General features: G+C 39.8%; 2 protein-coding genes across 3 annotated transcripts in view; one reads left to right on the forward strand and one right to left on the reverse strand.

Moving 5' to 3' along the window:
• Positions 1–1,040: 1,040 nt before the first annotated feature.
• On the reverse strand, positions 1,041–5,647 carry trub1 (TruB pseudouridine (psi) synthase family member 1). Its single transcript, XM_053511745.1, has 8 exons — positions 5,379–5,647; positions 5,166–5,264; positions 5,025–5,080; positions 4,827–4,908; positions 4,671–4,743; positions 3,648–3,787; positions 1,490–1,546; positions 1,041–1,362 (listed from the first exon to the last, which is right to left on the reverse strand). Exons 1-8 carry the CDS (start codon positions 5,518–5,520, stop codon positions 1,100–1,102), a joined length of 912 nt encoding a protein of 303 aa, XP_053367720.1. The 5' UTR covers positions 5,521–5,647; the 3' UTR covers positions 1,041–1,099.
• A 2,999-nt stretch (positions 5,648–8,646) lies between these two features.
• ablim1b (actin binding LIM protein 1b) overlaps positions 8,647–19,180 on the forward strand; it is a 64,510-nt gene continuing 53,976 nt past the window's right edge. For both annotated transcript variants that reach the window (XM_053511214.1, XM_053511216.1), the window contains exon 1: positions 8,647–8,893. Coding sequence is in view for 1 of the 2 variants with exons in the window: in XM_053511216.1 (XP_053367191.1) it covers positions 8,881–8,893 (13 nt within the window). In the remaining variant the exon portion in view is untranslated. The remainder of the gene's footprint in view (positions 8,894–19,180) is intronic.

Here is a 19,180-nt window from a genome sequence, read left to right on the forward strand (position 1 = left end):
ACACCACAGGGAGTTCTGGATACACCACACATCCTACTCTCCATGTCTTTGGACTGTGGGAGGAAACTGGAGTATTTAAGGAAAACTCAGCAAGCACAGGAAGAACAGGCAAACCTCCATGCACACAGACCAAAGACAGGAGTCTGGAAGTGTGATGCCACCATGTAGCCTTCTAATTACTCTATACAGTTAAAGATTTTAGTTTTTGTTAGATGGGTCTTAATGATGTCATTGCAAATAAAAATGCAGAACCTCACTAGGTCTTAATGAGACCTTAATAAAAGTAATGATTCATTTCAATTCAAATAACTTTATTTATCCCGGAGGGAAATTGCTTAAATTGCTTCTGACAATGCCAGGAAATCTGTTGAACCTAAACAAAAGTCAATCCATTAAAACCCTTAGGATTGAACTTCCCTTTAAGCTCAACATTTCAGCCAATGACCTGCTTACATCAGAGGGCGCACATTACCATGATTCAGTTGCTTATGACAGCAGATGTCAGCTTTGAAATTGAATTTTTATGGTCCATGTTTGATTTTTTTTTAAAGCATTTTCCCCCACTGAGGTTGTTTTATTTGATCATTTAAACCATTTACCATCTGGGCTAGTTTTTAATTATAAATGAGGTTGAACTTAAAGGTCACCACCTTTGTGGCAGACTATTTTTTTTGGGGGGGTGGAGAGAAAACACCGCACGCATGTCGGTTCTTCTCTTATACTATAACAACCACCGAAAGCTGCCAAATGGCCTATGGCCATAAAAATAAGAGCAGTTTAGACCCGCCACAAATTGCCTGAGGTTCAAGAAAAACAAGTATCAGTGCTTCTGGAACATGCAGTGGATGAGGATGGCAACCAACAAAACATCATCATAAACCAATTCCATCATAAGTCTTATGCAACTCCAAGGGGCTTTTGATGTGGTCATGCTGATTCTCTCCATTTCTCACTGCATGGTTACACGAACAACTTGTGTCACAAGGTTGCCATTTATCAGAAAACTAAATAAAACATAAATAACTCACAAATCAACAGAATAAGCACAAATGTTTGGAATTAGTACATTTCATCTAGACTTTCACCGACATCATGCTGTTTATTTACTGCTATGTTTATGGTCTTCTTCAACATTATCAGGTCTGCTGCGATCTTTTGTAGAGCGTTCAGAGCCGAGCTGGGAGGCCGCATCCTGCTTTTTGCTTTTTTTGCCCGTGTTGTGTTCGGGCTTGGAGCAGGGATGTAAAACCTCAGAAATGTCCTGGAAGGTCCAGCGCTCCTCCCTCAACACATGTTCTTCAAGAGTGAATTGTCCCTGCTTTGTCCGGGTCAGTTCCTGCACATGAGCACAGGAGGAAAGTGCTGCAGAGGAAACACACAAGCGCACACACACTCCTCAGGCACAGAATGACAAAACTCTGCAAATGTAATATGATTGTGTGTAAATATAAACTTGGTCAATGTTGCAACTAAAGCCTTTGCTATTTACCTTTTCCCAGATCATCAAACAGTCTTCTGACATAAAACCCTCCACCACACTCCACATCTGTCAACATGAAAAAACAATAACAACTGTGACATACTTCACACTTCTAGTGATAAATATACATTTTTAAATTAATGATGTTTGGGTGTAGGTCTCAATGAAAGTTGAAAACAATTATTGAATAATTTCAGCTATTGCACATACACAAACACACCGCAATACCTTTACAGCAATTTCACGTCACTATCTAATTAGCCAATCACGCGTCAGCATGCATTCATTCATTTATTCTCTATACTGCTTATCCTGTTGAGGGTCACTGGGAACCTGAAGCCTACCGTAGAAGACTCCGGGCACAGAACATGGTACTTTGGACATGGTGCCAATCCATTAGAAGGCACACACACCCTCCATGAAACCCTCCAAGAATGGAAAAAACATGCAAACTCCATACACACAGATCCAATGCGGAAATCGAACTCTTGATTTTGGAAGTGTGCTAACCACTATGTATGTGTGCATTGCAGTGCTGTCACGATCATCCAGATGCGGGTCAAGGGCATCAGGTGATGTTCACATCCAATATGAAAATGTCATCTCGGATATATGGATCATAGCATAGTTGCTGGTGCCAGATGGGCTGTTATGTCAGTGCAGTCATATAAACGTGGACCAGAATCAACAACCAACGACTTATTGAATCCATGAAGAAGTGAAGCTGATTTGACAGCCCAGTGTTAGTCTAATGGTTCTAATAAAGTGATTGTGTTATCCTCTGCCACTTTGTTTCTTTGCTGACAGAAGTGGAACCAAGCATGGTCTTACGGTGCGTCCACCTCAAGTGTGCTGAACTGTGCTCACCACATCTGTACAGTGGTTCTCAAATACCACTCAGATACTTTTTTTTTTCAAAAAGTATCTAAGTGGTTATCAAAGTTACTGTAGCCTTTTTGTCAGACCAAACCAGGCTGGCCATTATGTGTTGATCTCTCTCTCATTAACAGAATGTTTTTGTCCTCAAAACAACTGCTTCACGGGCCAGCAGTGGCGGGCGGTCAATAAGGGGTGCCGCCCCTTAAAGTTAGGCAGAGAAGAATGCTATTTTAACATGTAGTTATTTAACATAATATTTATTTATTTTAATAATAAAATAAAGTATTTTAGTCACAATATTCCGCTGTATTTCTTAATATCATTTATTTACAATTAAAAAAAATCTAAACTGTATTACGTTCATTTGTGTTTGTGTGCGCGGGGCGCCGGACAAACGTGTGTCTATGTAGGCACGTAAACTTTTGAAAGCATCTGATCTGTGGCTGAGCTCTAATTGGATTTTTTCAAATCATCCTTGGGGCGCAGCACTGTGGGCCCCGAACCCTCTCACTTTTGTTCTTAGCGAATAAATTTTTTTTTTTTTATATTTGGGCTCATGTGATTAGACCATTATCAACAAGTCTTATTAACGGTCAGCAGATTGTTAGTTAATGTATTGAATAGTGATTGACGTGGAAACCAGCTAAATATAAGAAAACATTCGTAATTTATTTGCTAAAATACTCCTTCACAAGGCGATCAGGTCGATCAGCTTGGACCTAATTGATCTAATTGAGCTCTTGGTGCTTTCCAGCACTTCTTATGGCTATTTACAGGTGATTAATTTTGTTTGCGCCCCGCCCAAAAAATGTTTTGCATTAGCCGCCACTGGTCGCCAGCATCATTTAAATAGGTGGCACGATGTCGTAGTTGGCATCTCCATTGCTATGTATCTCCAAAGACTCCCGCCTCAGGTCTGTGTGCATGGAGTTTGCATGTTCTCCCCGTGCTTGGTGGGTTTCCTCCAGGTGCTCCAGTTTCCTTCCACAGTCCAAAGACATGCAGATTAGGCTAATTGGTATTTACAAATTGCCTGTAGTGTGCGTATGTGTGTCCAAAGATGGATTGGCACCCTGTCCAGGATGTACCCCACTTTGTGTCCCAAGTCATCTGGAATAGGTTCGAGGCCCCCCCCCCCCCGTGACCCTGTACACAGGATAAAGCGGTACAGACAATGAGTGTGAGAATGAGTATCATTAAAATTAAACCAGTTATTGTTAATTTGCGCAAATGACTGTGGCTCACTACTTTAAGATCCCCGACAGGCATTTTTAACATTTTCACTTACCCAAAGTAAAAAGTGGGGGATTAAAGTCCTGCAACAAGAGGTTGTAGACTGTAACTGGACGTGCAGGCTTAGCTTCCACTTCATGTCCTTCCTTCAACAAGGTAGAAAGGCGCTTGCCATCTTTTTTTAATGCAGAGTACCTACAATTTCAAACGTAAAAAATACTGATAGATTATTCAATAGATTAAATACAATAGATTGTTTCTGTCCAAAATAAATATGAAAAAAGCAAAGTTGCAAAAATATAGTAATTTTATCTGAATCTAAAATCCAACTTTGTATTTTTTTTTCTGTTTTTAAGCAAAAAAAAAAAAAAAAAAAGGCAAAGTGCACAAAAGGGTGACAAATTTAAGGTAAAATAACGACTCTTATACTGTGGAGGTTTGCTGACATGGATTGAGCATACTTGTTCCACAGAATAAATAAATGGAATGAAAGGGAATTGAAATAAAAATAATAATTTTGACTGATCACCCTTATAATAAGATGAAACAGGATTAAAGAGAATGATTTCTTGCAGGATGACAGTGTTCTCATTTACACAGTATCTGAGCTGAGTCACTGAATTTTTGATAAGAATAAAAATTATGCAACTTATTTTTTATCACCTTGACCATTTACAAGTAATCTGTTGATTTTCAAGGAACGCTCACAGTAATGACTGCAAGAGGCTTTGAGCCACCTCAGCCAGGATCATCATTTAGAGATGTATAGCCTTCTTTAAAAAGTTTGCACTATTCAAAAGGAGTTTGCACTATTCAAAAGGTTTTACTGCACCGAAGAGACTTCAGTCAAAAGAACGTTCTTCCCAGTTTAACCTGAACAGCCCTTATAGATTCCTTTCATCATTGTCACTGTCACATATACAAGTATCTAATTTATAACTCTTAAAAATGTAGTTTTATATGACTGTTTATCGCAGGAGAACAAATCACAAGATTTACTGAACCCACATCATCAAAAAGTCACACATGATGCAAAGCATCCGAAGGAGAAAGACATTAAAATGAACTGAAGACTCACAGAGGCGGCACCTGCATGATGTCACCAGTGAACTGCTTCAGCTTTTCTTCAAAAGCTTCTCTCGTTATATGATCTTGAGTTTAAAAAATAAAGGTCAGATTATTCCATTTGTAAGTTGAGTGTTTATACAGTTAAGATATATGTAATACACCATACCGTAGCCTTTCTCCAGAATAACGCTTCCTGTAGCATCAAAGGTGTCTGTTGCTTTGCCCAGCTCTCCGACAGCGGTGTATTTCTTTGAGAAGTTGTGGAGAATAAGTTAAACACTACTGCATTAAGGGCCGTGAATCCTGATAAGAACAATTGCTTAGACAGATAGTGTTGTAAAGAGGAAAACATGATCTGGTCTACCTTTGACCCGGCAAGCATGGAGGTCAGCATTTTCGTCCCTTCACCAATCCCAATCACTGCAGGACAGTAACACTGGTTAAATAGAGTATATTGGTATACACATGCTCACCTCGTGTGTGTGTGTGTGTGTGTGTGTTGTACCCAGAACACCAGAAGCAGCGCTGTCCAGAGTCCCACCATGTCCCAGCTTTATAGCCTGCTTCTTCCTCTTCCGAGGGTTTGATTTCTCTACACCAGCCTCTTAGAACAGAATGCGTGTACAAACCCAACATTACACATTTATATTCTTTTATTCCATGTCTCGTGCTTTCAAAATGCACTCAGACTCTACAGCACCAGCTTTACACCTCCTACCTTTTAACAGCTTCTGTTTCAGCGTGTTTAACACGTCGGCGGATGTGGGTCCTTTTTTCTTATATATAGCGAAGACGCCATTTAACGACTGTAACTTTGTTAAACCAGCGTTGTTTATTACAGCCATGCCGTTCGCAGTCATTCCTCCCGCTTATCAGGCGCACGAAGATGACGTCAGGCCGCGCCTCACCCTCTGGTTTATGTAGTTTTTGTAGTTGAGAGGAGCGCGCGTGTCGTGATTGATGTTCAGAGATGTTCAAGCACGGAACATTATCTGTCTATCCGTCTATCTGTTTCTGTGTTGGTTCCTGACGTATAGTGTATACAGTATATATATGACATGATAGGGCCAGGGGTAGCTCAGTGGTTAAGGCATTGGACTACGGTTCGGAAGATCTCAGGTTCAAACCCCACAACCACCAAGTTGCCACTGTTGGGCTCTTGAGCGCGGTCCTCAACTGCTCAGATGTGTAATGAGATAAAAAATGTAAGTCGCTCTGGATAAGAGCGTCTGCCAAATGACTAAATGTAAATGATAGAAGAAATAAGATATTAATTAAAAACAAATTGTTTTTGTTTAGTGATTTTTTTTTCTACATTCCACAACAATACTGGGAACTATAAAATAACACATATGGGATTAGGTAATTACGTAACAACAAGAAAAACAACAGTTAGTTGTTATTTTAAGACACAGAGGTCAGCCTTTCTGTAATAGTTCTTGCAAGAACAGTATTGTCAAGTGCATTTGCAAAATCCATCAAGCACCATAATGAAACTGGCTCTCATGAAGACCATCCCAGGAGGGCGAGACCAAAATCTACCTCTGCCGCAGACGAGAAGTTCATTTAGGGTTATCAGCCTGAAAAATGACCAATTAACAGCACCGAGGCGTTACAGAGCATAAGTAGCAGAAACATCTCAATATCAACTGTTCAAAGGAGATTAATGCATTTTTTGGACGCCTTCAGCATTCCTTTACAATGTAGAAAGAAATAAAAATCAGGAACCATAATGGAGTTAGAAAGTGACCTCAAACTTTTGAACGGTAGTGTATAAAGACAGAGAGACAGGCAGACAGACAGGCAGACACATACATGATCCACCATATAGTCCTGATCTTCCTTCATTGGACTTTCACCTGTTTGGTACACTGAAAGCAGCCCTACAAGGATAAAGATTCACTTCTGATGAAGAAGTAAAGACGGCAGAGTATTCGTGGCTCACAGCTCAGCCTAAAACATGTTTTAATGAGGGAATACGAAAGTTTTTTGACAGATGGACAAAGTGTATTGCAAAGCAAGCAGATTTATTTTATATATATATATATATATATATATATATATATATATATATATACCTAAAGGTTTATTAGGAACACCTGTTCAATTTCTAATTAATGCAATTATCTAATCAACCAATCACATTGCAGTTGCTTCAATGCATTTAAGGGTGTGGTCCTGGTCAAGACAATCCCCTGAACTCCAAACTGAATGTCAGAATGGGAAAGAAAGGTGATTTAAGCAATTTTGAGTGTAGCATGGTTGTTGGTGCCAGACGGGCCGGTCTGAGTATTTCACAATCTGCTCAGTTACTGGGATTTTCACGCACAACCATTTCTAGGGTTTACAAAGAATGGTGTGAAAAGGGAAAAACATCCAGTATGCGGCAGTCCTGTGGGCGAAAATGCCTTGTTGATGCTTAAGGTCCGAGGAGAATGGGCCGACTGATTCAAGCTGATAGAAAGCATTTGTGAAGCAACAACACGCACAACCTTGAGGTGGATGGGCTACAACAGCAGAAGACCCCACCGGGTACCACTCATCTCCACTACAAATAGGAAAAAGAGGCTACAATTTGCATGAGCTCACCAAAATTGGACAGTTGAAGACTGGAAAAATGTTGCCTGGTCTGATGAGTCTTGATTTCTGTTGAGACATTCAAATGGTAGAGTCAGAATTTGGCGTAAACAGAATGAGAACATGGATCCATCATGCCTTGTTACTACTGTGCAGGCTGGTGGTGATGGTGTAATAGTGTGGGGGATGTTTTCTTGGCACACTTTAGGCCCCTTAGTGCCAATTGGGCATCGTTTAAATGCCACAGGCTACCTCAGCATTGTTTCTGACCATGTCCATCCCTCTGATGGCTACTTCCAGCAGGATAATGCACCATATCACAAAGCTCTAATCATTTCAAATTGGTTTCTTAAACATGACAATGAGTTCACTTTACTAAAATGGCCCCCACAGTCACCAGATCTCAACGCAATAGAGCATCTTTGGGATGTGGTGGAACAGGAGCTTTGTGCCCTGGATGTGCATCCCACAAATCTCCATCAACTGCAAGATGCTATCCTCTTAATATGGGCCAACATTTCTAAAGAATGCTTTCAGCACCTTGTTGAATTAATGCCACATAGAATTAAGGCAGTTCTGATGGCGAAAGGGGGTCAAACATCGTATTAATATGGTGTTCCTAATAATAAATATATATATATATATATATATATATATATATATATATATATATATATATATAATTAAAATAAATTTTACAGCCAGAGAGTGAATAACTTTTGACTCGTGTGTCGTGTTAACTTTAACTTCAGCACATAAGAATTTTTTTACAGATTATTTTACATAGTTGTATACTTGGTGTATATTTGGTTTGTTCATTGAATTATTATTATTATGTTTATTATTATGTGTATCTCAGCCCCAGTTTTAGACCATGCTTTTCACACCCACAGGCTTAAAAATGTTTTTTAAGCATTTCACTGCATATCGTACGGTGTATGACTGTGTATGTGACAAATAAAATTAGAATTTGCGCCGTTTATAAGGTGTGTGGTTTTACCACGAGGGGGCGCTGTTTATTCACTTCATAAGTTTTTTATGGCCCTTAAATAATAATGTTGAGTTGAGAAAATGGTACAACTCTCTTTTAAATGCAAAAACTAGAAATACTACACACTCTAGGTTAATAATAATAATAATAATAATAACAATAATAATAATAGTGCTATTGATGTAAAGCTCTGTTTAAGTATCTAGGGTGAAAACCAAAAACGAAACAGTGTATAGAGCACTGAATTGACAAAACCCATTATGTCCATATAAATCCATGAATAAATAAAATAAATGTATGGGAAGAACTGATTTGATAACACACACACACACACACACACACACACACTCAAGCACATTTGCACAGTCCCGCCCACAGGGAAACCCGTGCACGGTGTGTGTGTGTGTTGTCGATGCTGCTGTGTGTGCACTGAGCGCGGTGTGTGTGTGTGTGTGTGTGCTGAGCTCTGTGTGTATACTGTACAGTGTGATCGTGTGTGATGAGGAACTCGTGATCACCGGGTTACTGAAGGCTGTTTCTAAAAAGGTCTCCAGGTGGAAGATCCCCGCTCGTCCCCGCTCTCTCTCCTGCTCGTCCCCGCGCTCTCCCCTGCTCGTCCCCGCGCTCTCTCCCGCTCGTCCCCGCCAGCTCCATGTCCAGCAGAGGTAAGCGCTTCCCTGCGACTTCTCACCGCAGCTGCTCTGTAGCTACACACCGAAAGCCGTCTCAGTTTATATCACGTGATTCGTCTGGAGCGTTTCGTTCTCACACCGCGGAGTGTAGCAGCCTGACTGTCACCTGTCATGATAAACTCCTCCTGTTTTTGTTGAGAGATATGACAGTTACAGCATTTATGTAGATTTAAAAAAAACATTCATTTTTAAAACAGCATGAAAAAAGCTTGGGGTTTTAACTGGGTAGCAAAGCTTTTGGTCAAAGCTGGCATTTCTGCTCTCACACCCCCTTTACATCTACAGTATTATCACCTGCAGCTCAGCTTCATCATGTCAAGTCTGTCATTCCTCTTTAATAAACACTTCATGCTGATCAATGGATCTGGACCTAGAAGCACCCGTCACTGCCTGGTGAATAGATGCGGAGGGTGGATTGGCACAATATCACATCAGCATGAACACACACACACACACACACATGCACACATGCTCACTCACATCGAGGGACAATTTAGGGCCAATCCACCTTTGAGAGGAAACTTGAGAACCTGCAGAAACACCACACAGAACCTGCAAACCCAGTTGAGGTCAGGCTCAAACCGTTAAGAGTGTGCCAACACGTTGTCTTGCTCTTGCCCTGTAATTTCTTTATCCGATGCATTCACTATACGGTGTCCGCAGAATCATCTGGTAGGCATTGACACAGATTTTGTCCTCCCTTTGCTGTTTAAATAACCTCCACTCTTTTGGAAAGTCTCCCAGAGTATTTTTGAGAGTGGCTGTGGAGATTTGTGCTCATTCAATCACAAGAGCATTAGTGAAGTCGGGCAAGAAGGAAGCCTGGGTGTACAGCGTACAGTGGCTATTCTAGTTCTCTTCAATGGGGTTGAGGTCAGCATTTGGATCGCTTGAGTTCTTTCTCATCAACCATAGCGAGCTATGTGCTTATGGACCTCGCTTTGAGCACCGTCATGATGATATACAGGGTAATTTATTTGAAAGAGGCCCCAAACATTCTGTAAGAACTTTTGCTAGAAGAAGCGATCTGAACAAAACAACATGCAATGTGCTCCGCAGTTTATGGTGCTTCAAACCCGGCCCGATAAGGTAGGCGCCAGACAGCCATCACGCTCAAAGCGAGGTTTAATGCCATTACACAAAGTATTGAGGACCTCCTTTAAAGTGAATCATCCTGTGTGTAAAAAGCCCATTAGTTCCCGGAGACATGCAATGACATTACAGACAAACCCTGCATATGGATGTGTTGATCAGCTGTCCACAAACTTTTGGCCATACAGTATGTCTTAGGGTAAAAAAAAACATACTTTAAATCCCTGCCCTTTGATAGATGTCTAATTACTGTAGGTGTAAGTAACATGTAATATACAGTACAAATCTCCAGGGCTTGTCAGTGGAGTATTTTCAGAGATATATCATGGGTCATGTCTCTTGTGCACATTTCCAGCTCCTTTTAGAGTTAAACACAAATGGTCTACATTATTGTCTTAGTTTTCAGCTTGATTGTGGCCCTCCACGGCTCATAATTACTAGGTTTCAGCGCTAGGCACAAAAGCTTCAGTGTGGATATTGTTAAATTGTATAGAAGAGCATTCCATAAATACCCAGAGAATGCCCTGAGAGAAAGAGTCTGCATCTGCACAAAACTGAGGATGAGGAGCAGTGAAGGAAGAAGAGGTGACCGCCTGCATGGAACTAAATAAAGTATGACCAACATGTTGCTTTTTTGTCTTTGTTATATAGTTTTTATTATATTCTGGTAATTTACCTCATGCAAATATCTTTCTTCACTGTCCACATTCGGATTCCAGAGTTATCAGTCAGAAAGCTGTAAGACATGTTAGCCAGATATAATCTTAACATTCTCTGTCAGGGCTAGGTGGTGATTCTGCTGTTTTCTTTATTTGACCATGCTATGTGTCTGTTATGTGCTCATACTGATATACAGGGTGCAAAAACTTTGCGGTGATCAGAGAAACCCAGCTGTGGCTTGAAGAACGGTCTAGTTTCTTCCAGAAATGTTTAGATTGGACAAAGCCCCAGTTCCATACATACCTCTCTGGTGTTTAAGAGTACTTTTCAGGGACCTTTCCCAGCACCCCACAGTTTTTGGTTGCAGAAAGTCAAGGGGTCACACATGGTTCTCTTTGGCCCTGTAACCTGTGTGCACTGTTTTCAACAGCAGCTTTTTATGCACATCTTGTTAACTCCTAACTGTAATGTATCTGATTTCCCTTTATGCCTAAAATACTGTACAACTCCCTATTACCTAATAGGAACATTGAGGATTATCGGTAGTATGCACCCTTAAGTACAGTATGCGTCATTTGGACAATCCTAATTTCATGACTGGGGGCAGGGTGGCTCGGTGGTTAAGGGTTTGGACTCTGCCGGGTCACCACTGTTTGACCCTTGAGCAAGGTCCTTCACCCTATAGTGCTCGGATACGATCGGGGGTCAAGCTGGGAACCCAACTATGTAAATAACTGCCACAGAAACAGTGGATGTACAGTATATTGTTGCCCGATGTGCTGGTGGCACGTAGATGGAACCATACATCCATCTAATTTCATGACTTCATCGAATATTATTCACTTTGCACAAAAAGTAAATTATATAGTGGGAAATGTAGTAAAACTATATAGTGATATTTTGGACAAATGCATACTGTACAAATCTTTTTTTTTTTTGCAACATTTTTAGAATGTACTGAATATTTTTCCAATCACGTATCATTTTTCTCTTTTTGTTCCATTAGATCACCCTTATTTTCTCTCTCTCTCTTCCCTCAGTCTGAATTTGGATTGGTGTCACCCCACAGGGAAGCCCAGTTTAAGCTGTCATATTCACTTAGAGTGAAGATCTGAAAAATAGACCTTCCCCAAACAATAGGCATAAAGAAAGCCTTCAGGAGGGATTATTTTGGTGGTTTAATCAGCGTACATAAGGTTTCTTAATACTCAATGTTTTAGCAACACTCCCCTTTACAGTGCACAATATTTATTAATATTGACTCTTTCTCACTTCTGATTGAGCTGAACATAAAAATGTACGATGATTTATACTTGTGAGTGTATTAGTTCCAGCCGTGCCCAATTTTATAGTTGTTTAAAATATTAAAGGACAGATTTGTGAGTCGAGATGTTGACTGCTGATGTTTGAGGTCAGTGGAATTAGCATTGCTGTTGTCTGAGTTTAATCAGATGGTACTGTACCTCTTCCCATCGCTGTAGGCCTGTACTTACTTATTCTTCTCACTGCAGAATAGCTGCACAGATGGAGATGAGGAAGAAAAAAAACAGCGAGGATGCTCAGTGGTGCAGAGGCATGAGCATTTGCTCTGTTGGTGAGAGTTAATGGCTAAACTCCTTTTGGGTAAAGTGAAACTAGTGACTCATGGGCTTTGGTACAGTATATGGAGGAGGTGAGATAGTTCTCTCTTCCTCTGCTCGCTGTTTTAGGACAGTCCATGAATAGCAGCTTAAAGGAGGTGAGGGATTTTGAGGGTGTTCGGGAATGGGTATGGGATGAACATTGGTACTGTAACTATAATAAACTAATAATATGACTGTAATAAGAAGGTAAACTGGAGCTCAGGACTGACTCAGGTACCCTGGAGATGTGAGACAGCAATGCTACCTGCTGTGTCACCCAATATGAGACACTATTCCTGTTCAGTTAACTGCACTTGTACATTTTACCATTAAATAAAAATGCTAGCTTAAACACTTAAATATGTAATTTACTAAGAATTGGAAGAAAAACCCTCTGAAAATGCACCCATGGGGAAGATACGGTAAGCTCCAGTCAGGTAGACCTAAATTGTGCAAGGATTGGCAAACAGTAATGGGAAGAAAATGGGGCAAAAAAAAAACTAAAATGGATTGATTAGTTCTATTGTACAGTATGTTGGCAAGTTTAAAAAGCTAAACAACAGAAACAAGACATATAAGCGGATTCGAGCTCATTACTGCATTTGTTAACTTTTTAGCATTGCTGATCCTGAGCTCATTAATGCACTTGTTAACTGAAGATTCCACAGTTTCACCTTCAGATTTTTGAGTTTTAGTCACTTTTTCCACAGCTCATATTTTTCACCTGTCAGCGGGTGTGTTTCCTATTTCAGTGTTCCTCCTTAGACTGTTCCAAGGGTTAATGGAGATGTTTTTGAGATATGGTGTGTGCATGTGTGTATGTGTGTGAGAGAGATTTGGACCAGAATGCCAGACTCGACGGTATGACCTACTTCACACACTCAGACACTGCTATAAATGTCACTGATGATTGAGTTTTGTGGCATGAAAGCCAGAAGGGAGGAAGAATGGGATTTTTCACGGGTATTTTACAGAGCATATGTTTAAGTAATTTCACAATATCTATCTATCTATCTATCTATCTATCTATAGTCAATATGCAACCAATCCCCTTGTTCTTCTATCCAAGAGCATGATATTATATTTGTTTTATATTATTTATAGATAAACATTTAGATAAGCTATATATTTTCCTATGTACACGCAGGTGTGTGTGAGCACCGCATCCCATGTGCCATTTCAGTTCTAGCTGAGCACACACTCCTGTGTTCCCGTTGGGCTGCTGATTTTGTGTTTCTGTGCTAAAAAACTGCCGTACCGACAAACACCCATCAGCGTCAGGCTCCAGAGCTGCTTGCATGCTGAAAATAAAATGCTCTGCTTCATTTCACAGTTTATCTCACAGGGTGTTGTAATGGTTTAGGGCCACATTCTCCAGGCCGCTCTGCTCTGGTGTTCAGTTTCCATTCACTTATCTGTCCTTAGACAAGAATCCGCTTGAAGTCCTGCAGGGAGCCGGCCAGTCTTACTCTTTGGCAGTCGGACAAATTCTGCCTCAATTATTTCCTCTCTTATTGTAGAATAGACTGTGTGCAAACCTATTGACCCTTTTCCATAACAAAGAGTCCGACAGTGACCAAGAAGTAATCGCAGACTCTAGAACCATTTGACCTTTAACTTTATGGCTTCCCTGTTTTACCTAAACTGTCACTTCTTATTTATTGCTGTTCCTGTTGGGAGTGAAGTGAGAGAAAAAAAAAAATCTCTTATTTGCGTTGGCTGTGTATGTGTGCGTGAGAGACAGAGAGAAAGATAAAGAGAGAGAGAATTCTTCTTGCTCTTTGGCATCAGAGTGCATGCCCTTCATTTCTTCCCCAGCCATCTCTGTATCTCTGTTCTTTTTCTCACTGTTCTAAAAAGTACAGCTATAAAACAAAATGAATACTAAATCAGAGAAGGACATTGTGTACAGCTCAGCATACATTTGACAGGTTATAGCGGTGAGGCTGTGATGCCTTTTAGTTCAGGGTTTAAATGCTAATTTTAAAGTAAGTTCCCAGTCATCATGCTAATGTATATGGAGGGGGCCTTAAAAAGCGTGGATTTCATTCTGTTGGACCAGTATGTATTCCCATTGCCAATGGAGAGAAATGGATAGAATAAAAGACTGAAAAAAGTTTCACCAAAACAAAGTAAAAGTAGGCGATGGAGTTCGCCAACTCCCTGTCTATAATTGGGTTGATCATTATTCCAGCAGCATCACAATAAAATGCTTCCAACACTTTTGGAATGTTGTGTGTACACTGGCAAGTTTCCATTCCATGCAAATTAAAGCCAGATTCGGTTTAAAATGGCAAGACTTGTAATCTTTAATTGTGGAGCATTCTGGGGAAAAGAAAAAAAAAGACACAGTACTGCTCTGGTGACTTCTTGATAGGAACTACCGTACACAAGGTCACGACAGTAAAGGGCGTAAATTGCTGCTTAAAAAGCCTGTAAAGAAAAGAAGCCTGCAATCACATTAATTACGCTTAATCAATTAACATCTTTAAAGACTGAGCATCGGCAACAACAAACTGGACTTCTGTTCAGGTCAGTGGCCTTGTGTGTATTTCTGGCCTTGTCTATTTTATCTCCGAGTGTAGAGCTGAGGTCAGTCACCCTTCTGCTTTGGTATGTTGTACATGGACTTATTGCAGACAGTATGATTATGGACGTGGAACGATCCTATCAGTTTTAAAACAGCGAGTATTGTGCAACTATTGGTTTCATGGCTTTTTTATAGCAAGAATTTAAAGACATGAACTGCCTGGCCATAAAAATGTTGCTGATTCAGAAAAGCCAAATTACTGACCTACACCAAGCAAAGAAAACAACTAGAAAGATATGCAATGACTGCAATTGGGTTTAAAAAAAACTGGCTAGCATTTTATTAAAACCTGGAGAGATTATGGAATGATTGTGAGATTATGGAAAGATTAGTGAATGGAATGTGGTGAGAGAAAATACGTGAATGGAGATCACCTAAACGCATGGTGACAATGCATCATAATATATCAACAGTAGAAATCAAAGCTATGTTTATCAGGGACCAGACTGAACAGGGGAGTACTCAGGTAATCAGGCCGAAGACCACGGAAAACCTTGGGTAGAGTTATGACCTGGATGTACTGGGTAGATTGTGCAGGCTCGTGACAATGTTTAATACGAGGGTGAGTCAAAAATGATCTTAACAGAGCTTTCCGTTTTAGGCTACTGTCTCCCCAGTCACTCCAGTGCAGGTGTGAACGTGTTACATAGGTTCATTTGTAACTGCGATGTGAGCAAAAATGGATGCCCCTATTGTGATTTGCACGAAAGAAGAGCAGTGTGCAGTGATTAGTTTCTGGTGGTATGAGGGTGTACCTGGTGCCGTTATTTAACAAAGACTTTGTGGAGAAAGTATGAAGAAATAGTTTGAAGGTCGCACAAGTGTTATCCATCAAGAAGGAGCCAGACATCACATCCGCACACATTTGGGAGGTGATAACTATGCTTGAGGATTCTTATCATTAGAAAAACCTTGACCAACCTGGATGGCACGTGGGATATGTTTTAAGGAAAAAGGCCAGAACTCTGCAGCTGTGTTATGAGTAATTTCCAGGCCAGAAAAAATTCAAGCAGAAACCAGAAATGAGGAACTCTATTTGATGACAAAACAACAAATCACTGTTTCTCTTATATATCTTATATCTTTATAACATGTATAAATGTTACACGGTAATAAACATATGTCTATTACTCTCAAAAACAGAAATGCCTCTACATCACATTCTTCTTTAAGTGGCGGCAGTGTAATAAACAGAATAGTACACGAGTTCATTAGCACAGAAAACACAGGTTAAGCACAGGTGAGTAGACCCGCAATAGACCCTAGAGTTTTATTGAGTTGTGTGTGTAAGGCATGTGGCGGTGAGGCTGTGGCAACACACAGTTCTTACATAAGAGGCAATGAGTTACAAAGAGGGTTGGAAGGCACTGGGTCAAAGAAAAGGATCCGACTGTGCTCTAGGGACGAGACCTTGCTGCTGGCTGACGTTCACTTGAATGCCTTTGTGGTTAAAGTGTTACTAACTTAGAGATATTCTCTCTAACACACACACCCACACACACACACAGAGAGCTCATTTCTACTGCTGACTGATTGCCTAATAGATCACTTATAAAACTGGCCCTTAACCCAACACTGTTAATCCTCTTTGGTTTAGGGAGAGTCACCATGAACATTTACTCTACAGTCACAGTAACAAGCCAAACTCACTCCTGTCACTTGCAGTTTGTCTCCTGTGGGCGTGTAGTGACCTCTAATGTTGTCTTTTGTGGATGTGAACTGCTTAATGTTCCAGAGAAAAACAGTCGTAGGTAGATAAAGCTTCTAAAACTAGGGAGAAAACACTAGTTTAACACACATACTGCAGTTAAATTGGTGGTTTAATTGTCATGTGATATGTTAGGCTTCATGCTAGCTTAGTTGGCAGATTAGCAAAGCTGCTAACTATATTATCCACATATTCTACTCTCTCTGTAAGCACCAACAATTTCTCATACTTCCTTCCAAACTTTATTTTTCTTCATTACATTTAATGGCCATACACATTATATGAGGTGTATAGACTGTATTGTCATAAGTAGGGATGCACCGAAATTTCGGCCGCCGAAAATTTTCGGCCGAAATAGCATTATCGGTTTCGGCCGAAACGGAAGAAAGCGCCGAAAATAAAAGCCGAAATTGTCGCCACGCCTCTCCCATCCTCCCGTCTCGTTCGCGCTGTCATTATGCATGAAACACGGAGTATGTCGGCGGTTTGGAAGCACTTGGAAGCAGGTTTTGTTATTGTTAAACAGCCTTATTACTGTTATTTATTATCAATAAAAGTTTGATTGCTTAATTAATTTGTAGTTTTTTTAATACAAACAAAAAGAAAATATTTTAAACATGTTTTTTAATGAAGCCATTTTCGGTTTCGGTATCAGTTTTCGGCCAAGTGCATCCAAAAATTTCGGTTTCGTTTTCGGCCCAGAATTTTCATTTCGGTGCATCCCTAGTCATAAGTATTCGCTCGCCTGCCTTCACTTGCATATGAACTTGAGTGACATCCGATTCTTAATCCATAGGGTTTAATATGATGTTGGCTCAGCCTTTGCAGCTATAACAGCTTTAACTCTTCTGGGAAAGGCCTTTCACAAGGTTTAGGATGTGTTTATGGGGTTTTTTGACCATTCTTCCAGAAGCACATTTGTGAGGTCAGACACTGATATTGGGCGCAGTCTCGGCTCTAATTCATCCCAAACCCTATGGATTTAGAATTGGATCTTACTTAAGTTTATTTGCAGGTGAAGGCAGATAAGTGAATACTTTTGGCAATATAGTGTTTGTGTATATATTCTTATCATTAATTTATATATACAGTACATGACAGGGTAAGATTAAAAGATTAAAGCACAGGTTTTGCTTGTGAAATAGTTTAAAGAAACAGTTTTAAGAGGTGTGTGAGTAAATGTCAGACCACACAAGTCCTAGGTTTTTGTCTGTAGGATGATTTGAGATGTTTCTTTACAAAGTGTATTAATTGTCGTTTATTGTGCTGTAATTTGGTGTTGAAATGTTGTGTACTTTCGAAGGCATAGCATTAGACATAATTTCCCTAAAGGTCCATAGTAATACTAGATTCTTCCATGGTAATTGTATGGTAATAATATCTAGACCCTTTTCTGTTCTGGCACCTAAGTGGTGGCATTCCTCTAGATGTCCGTACAGCTGAATCCATGGCAATCTTTAAATGAAAAAAAAAAAAAAAACTTCCCAACAGAAGCCTACTAACCCAGTGTAAGTATCTACTGTATCTGAGGATGAAAACTACAAATCACTTTTTTAAGTCGCTTTGCATAAGAGCATGTACCAAATGTCCAAAAGAAAATGGAAATAGAAATGAAATACTATATGGTACAATAAGGATAAGAATCATCAGTATCATGATTTAAATAAAATATTCTACTTCAATGTATATTATTGTAACTACATATTGTACCGTACAGAGTCAGTCAAAAAATAGTTTGAGTATTTGGTAATAGTTAAGTTTGTGGTTGTAACATGGCAAAATGTATGTAACAAGGCACTGTATGTGAATTGCCACACAAAAGAATCGGAATATATCATTGAATTTTTCCCCCACTTAGTATTATATCCATTATACCAACTTTGCAGTATAAGCTAAACACCTATTTGCACAATTTTAAACGAGACCGGTGAGAACCATAACACAGTTTGGTTGGATGCTGGTGTCTCCTTCAACATCAAAGTTTCTGTTTTTATTAATTTTTATTTTTTATAAAGGTTATCTATTCCATAAACAAGTATTTTGCTACCAGGCAAAATTGCTAGCATATGTTATGGGTTATGGGGTACACGTCTAGTTCAGTAGGGGTCTAAATTTTTAATTTGAACCAGGCTTACACAAAATGCATGAGAAAAAAAAATGTGGAAAAAATGACAACATTATGAAAGAATTTTGTTGAGATTTTCCCAGCTCTAAAGCATAGCAGGGCTCCCGGTGTGTATTGGTGGAGCTGTTAAATTATGGGTGCAGGCAGGATGTTTTGTTCTCTAGAGTGAAAACAGTTTGTATTTACTTTATAAGAATTAGGAAACTCTGTCCTAAATTGCACATCATATGCTTTTTCTCTGCTTTTGGTGTGTGTAGATGCACATATGTTGACCTCAGTACGGATTCGGTGCTCCATCAGCTACTCTGCAATTCTTGATGAGCAAATTGAATTCGTTCCCTTATGTTCAAACCCTGTACTGTACATGTGTTGGGAGTTCACATCTGTGTTTGTGAGTGTGTGGAGGGGTTATTTTCTGTGTGTGCACAGTAAATCCAAATTTGCTCGGTCTACTTGAAAGTTT

This window comes from Clarias gariepinus, chromosome 14 (genome assembly GCF_024256425.1).
Source record: "Clarias gariepinus isolate MV-2021 ecotype Netherlands chromosome 14, CGAR_prim_01v2, whole genome shotgun sequence".
NCBI classification, from domain to species: Eukaryota; Metazoa; Chordata; class Actinopteri; order Siluriformes; family Clariidae; genus Clarias; species Clarias gariepinus.

Coding starts and splice junctions, on each gene's coding strand:
- trub1 (XM_053511745.1), bottom strand. CDS start 5,520: ATGACTGCGAACGGCATGGCTGTAATAAACAACGCTGGTTTAACAAAG. Junction 5,081..5,165: donor CGCTGCTTCTGGTGTTCTGG/GTACAACACACA, acceptor ACTGTCCTGCAG/TGATTGGGATTGGTGAAGGG. Junction 4,744..4,826: donor TATTCTGGAGAAAGGCTACG/GTATGGTGTATT, acceptor TTTAAACTCAAG/ATCATATAACGAGAGAAGCT.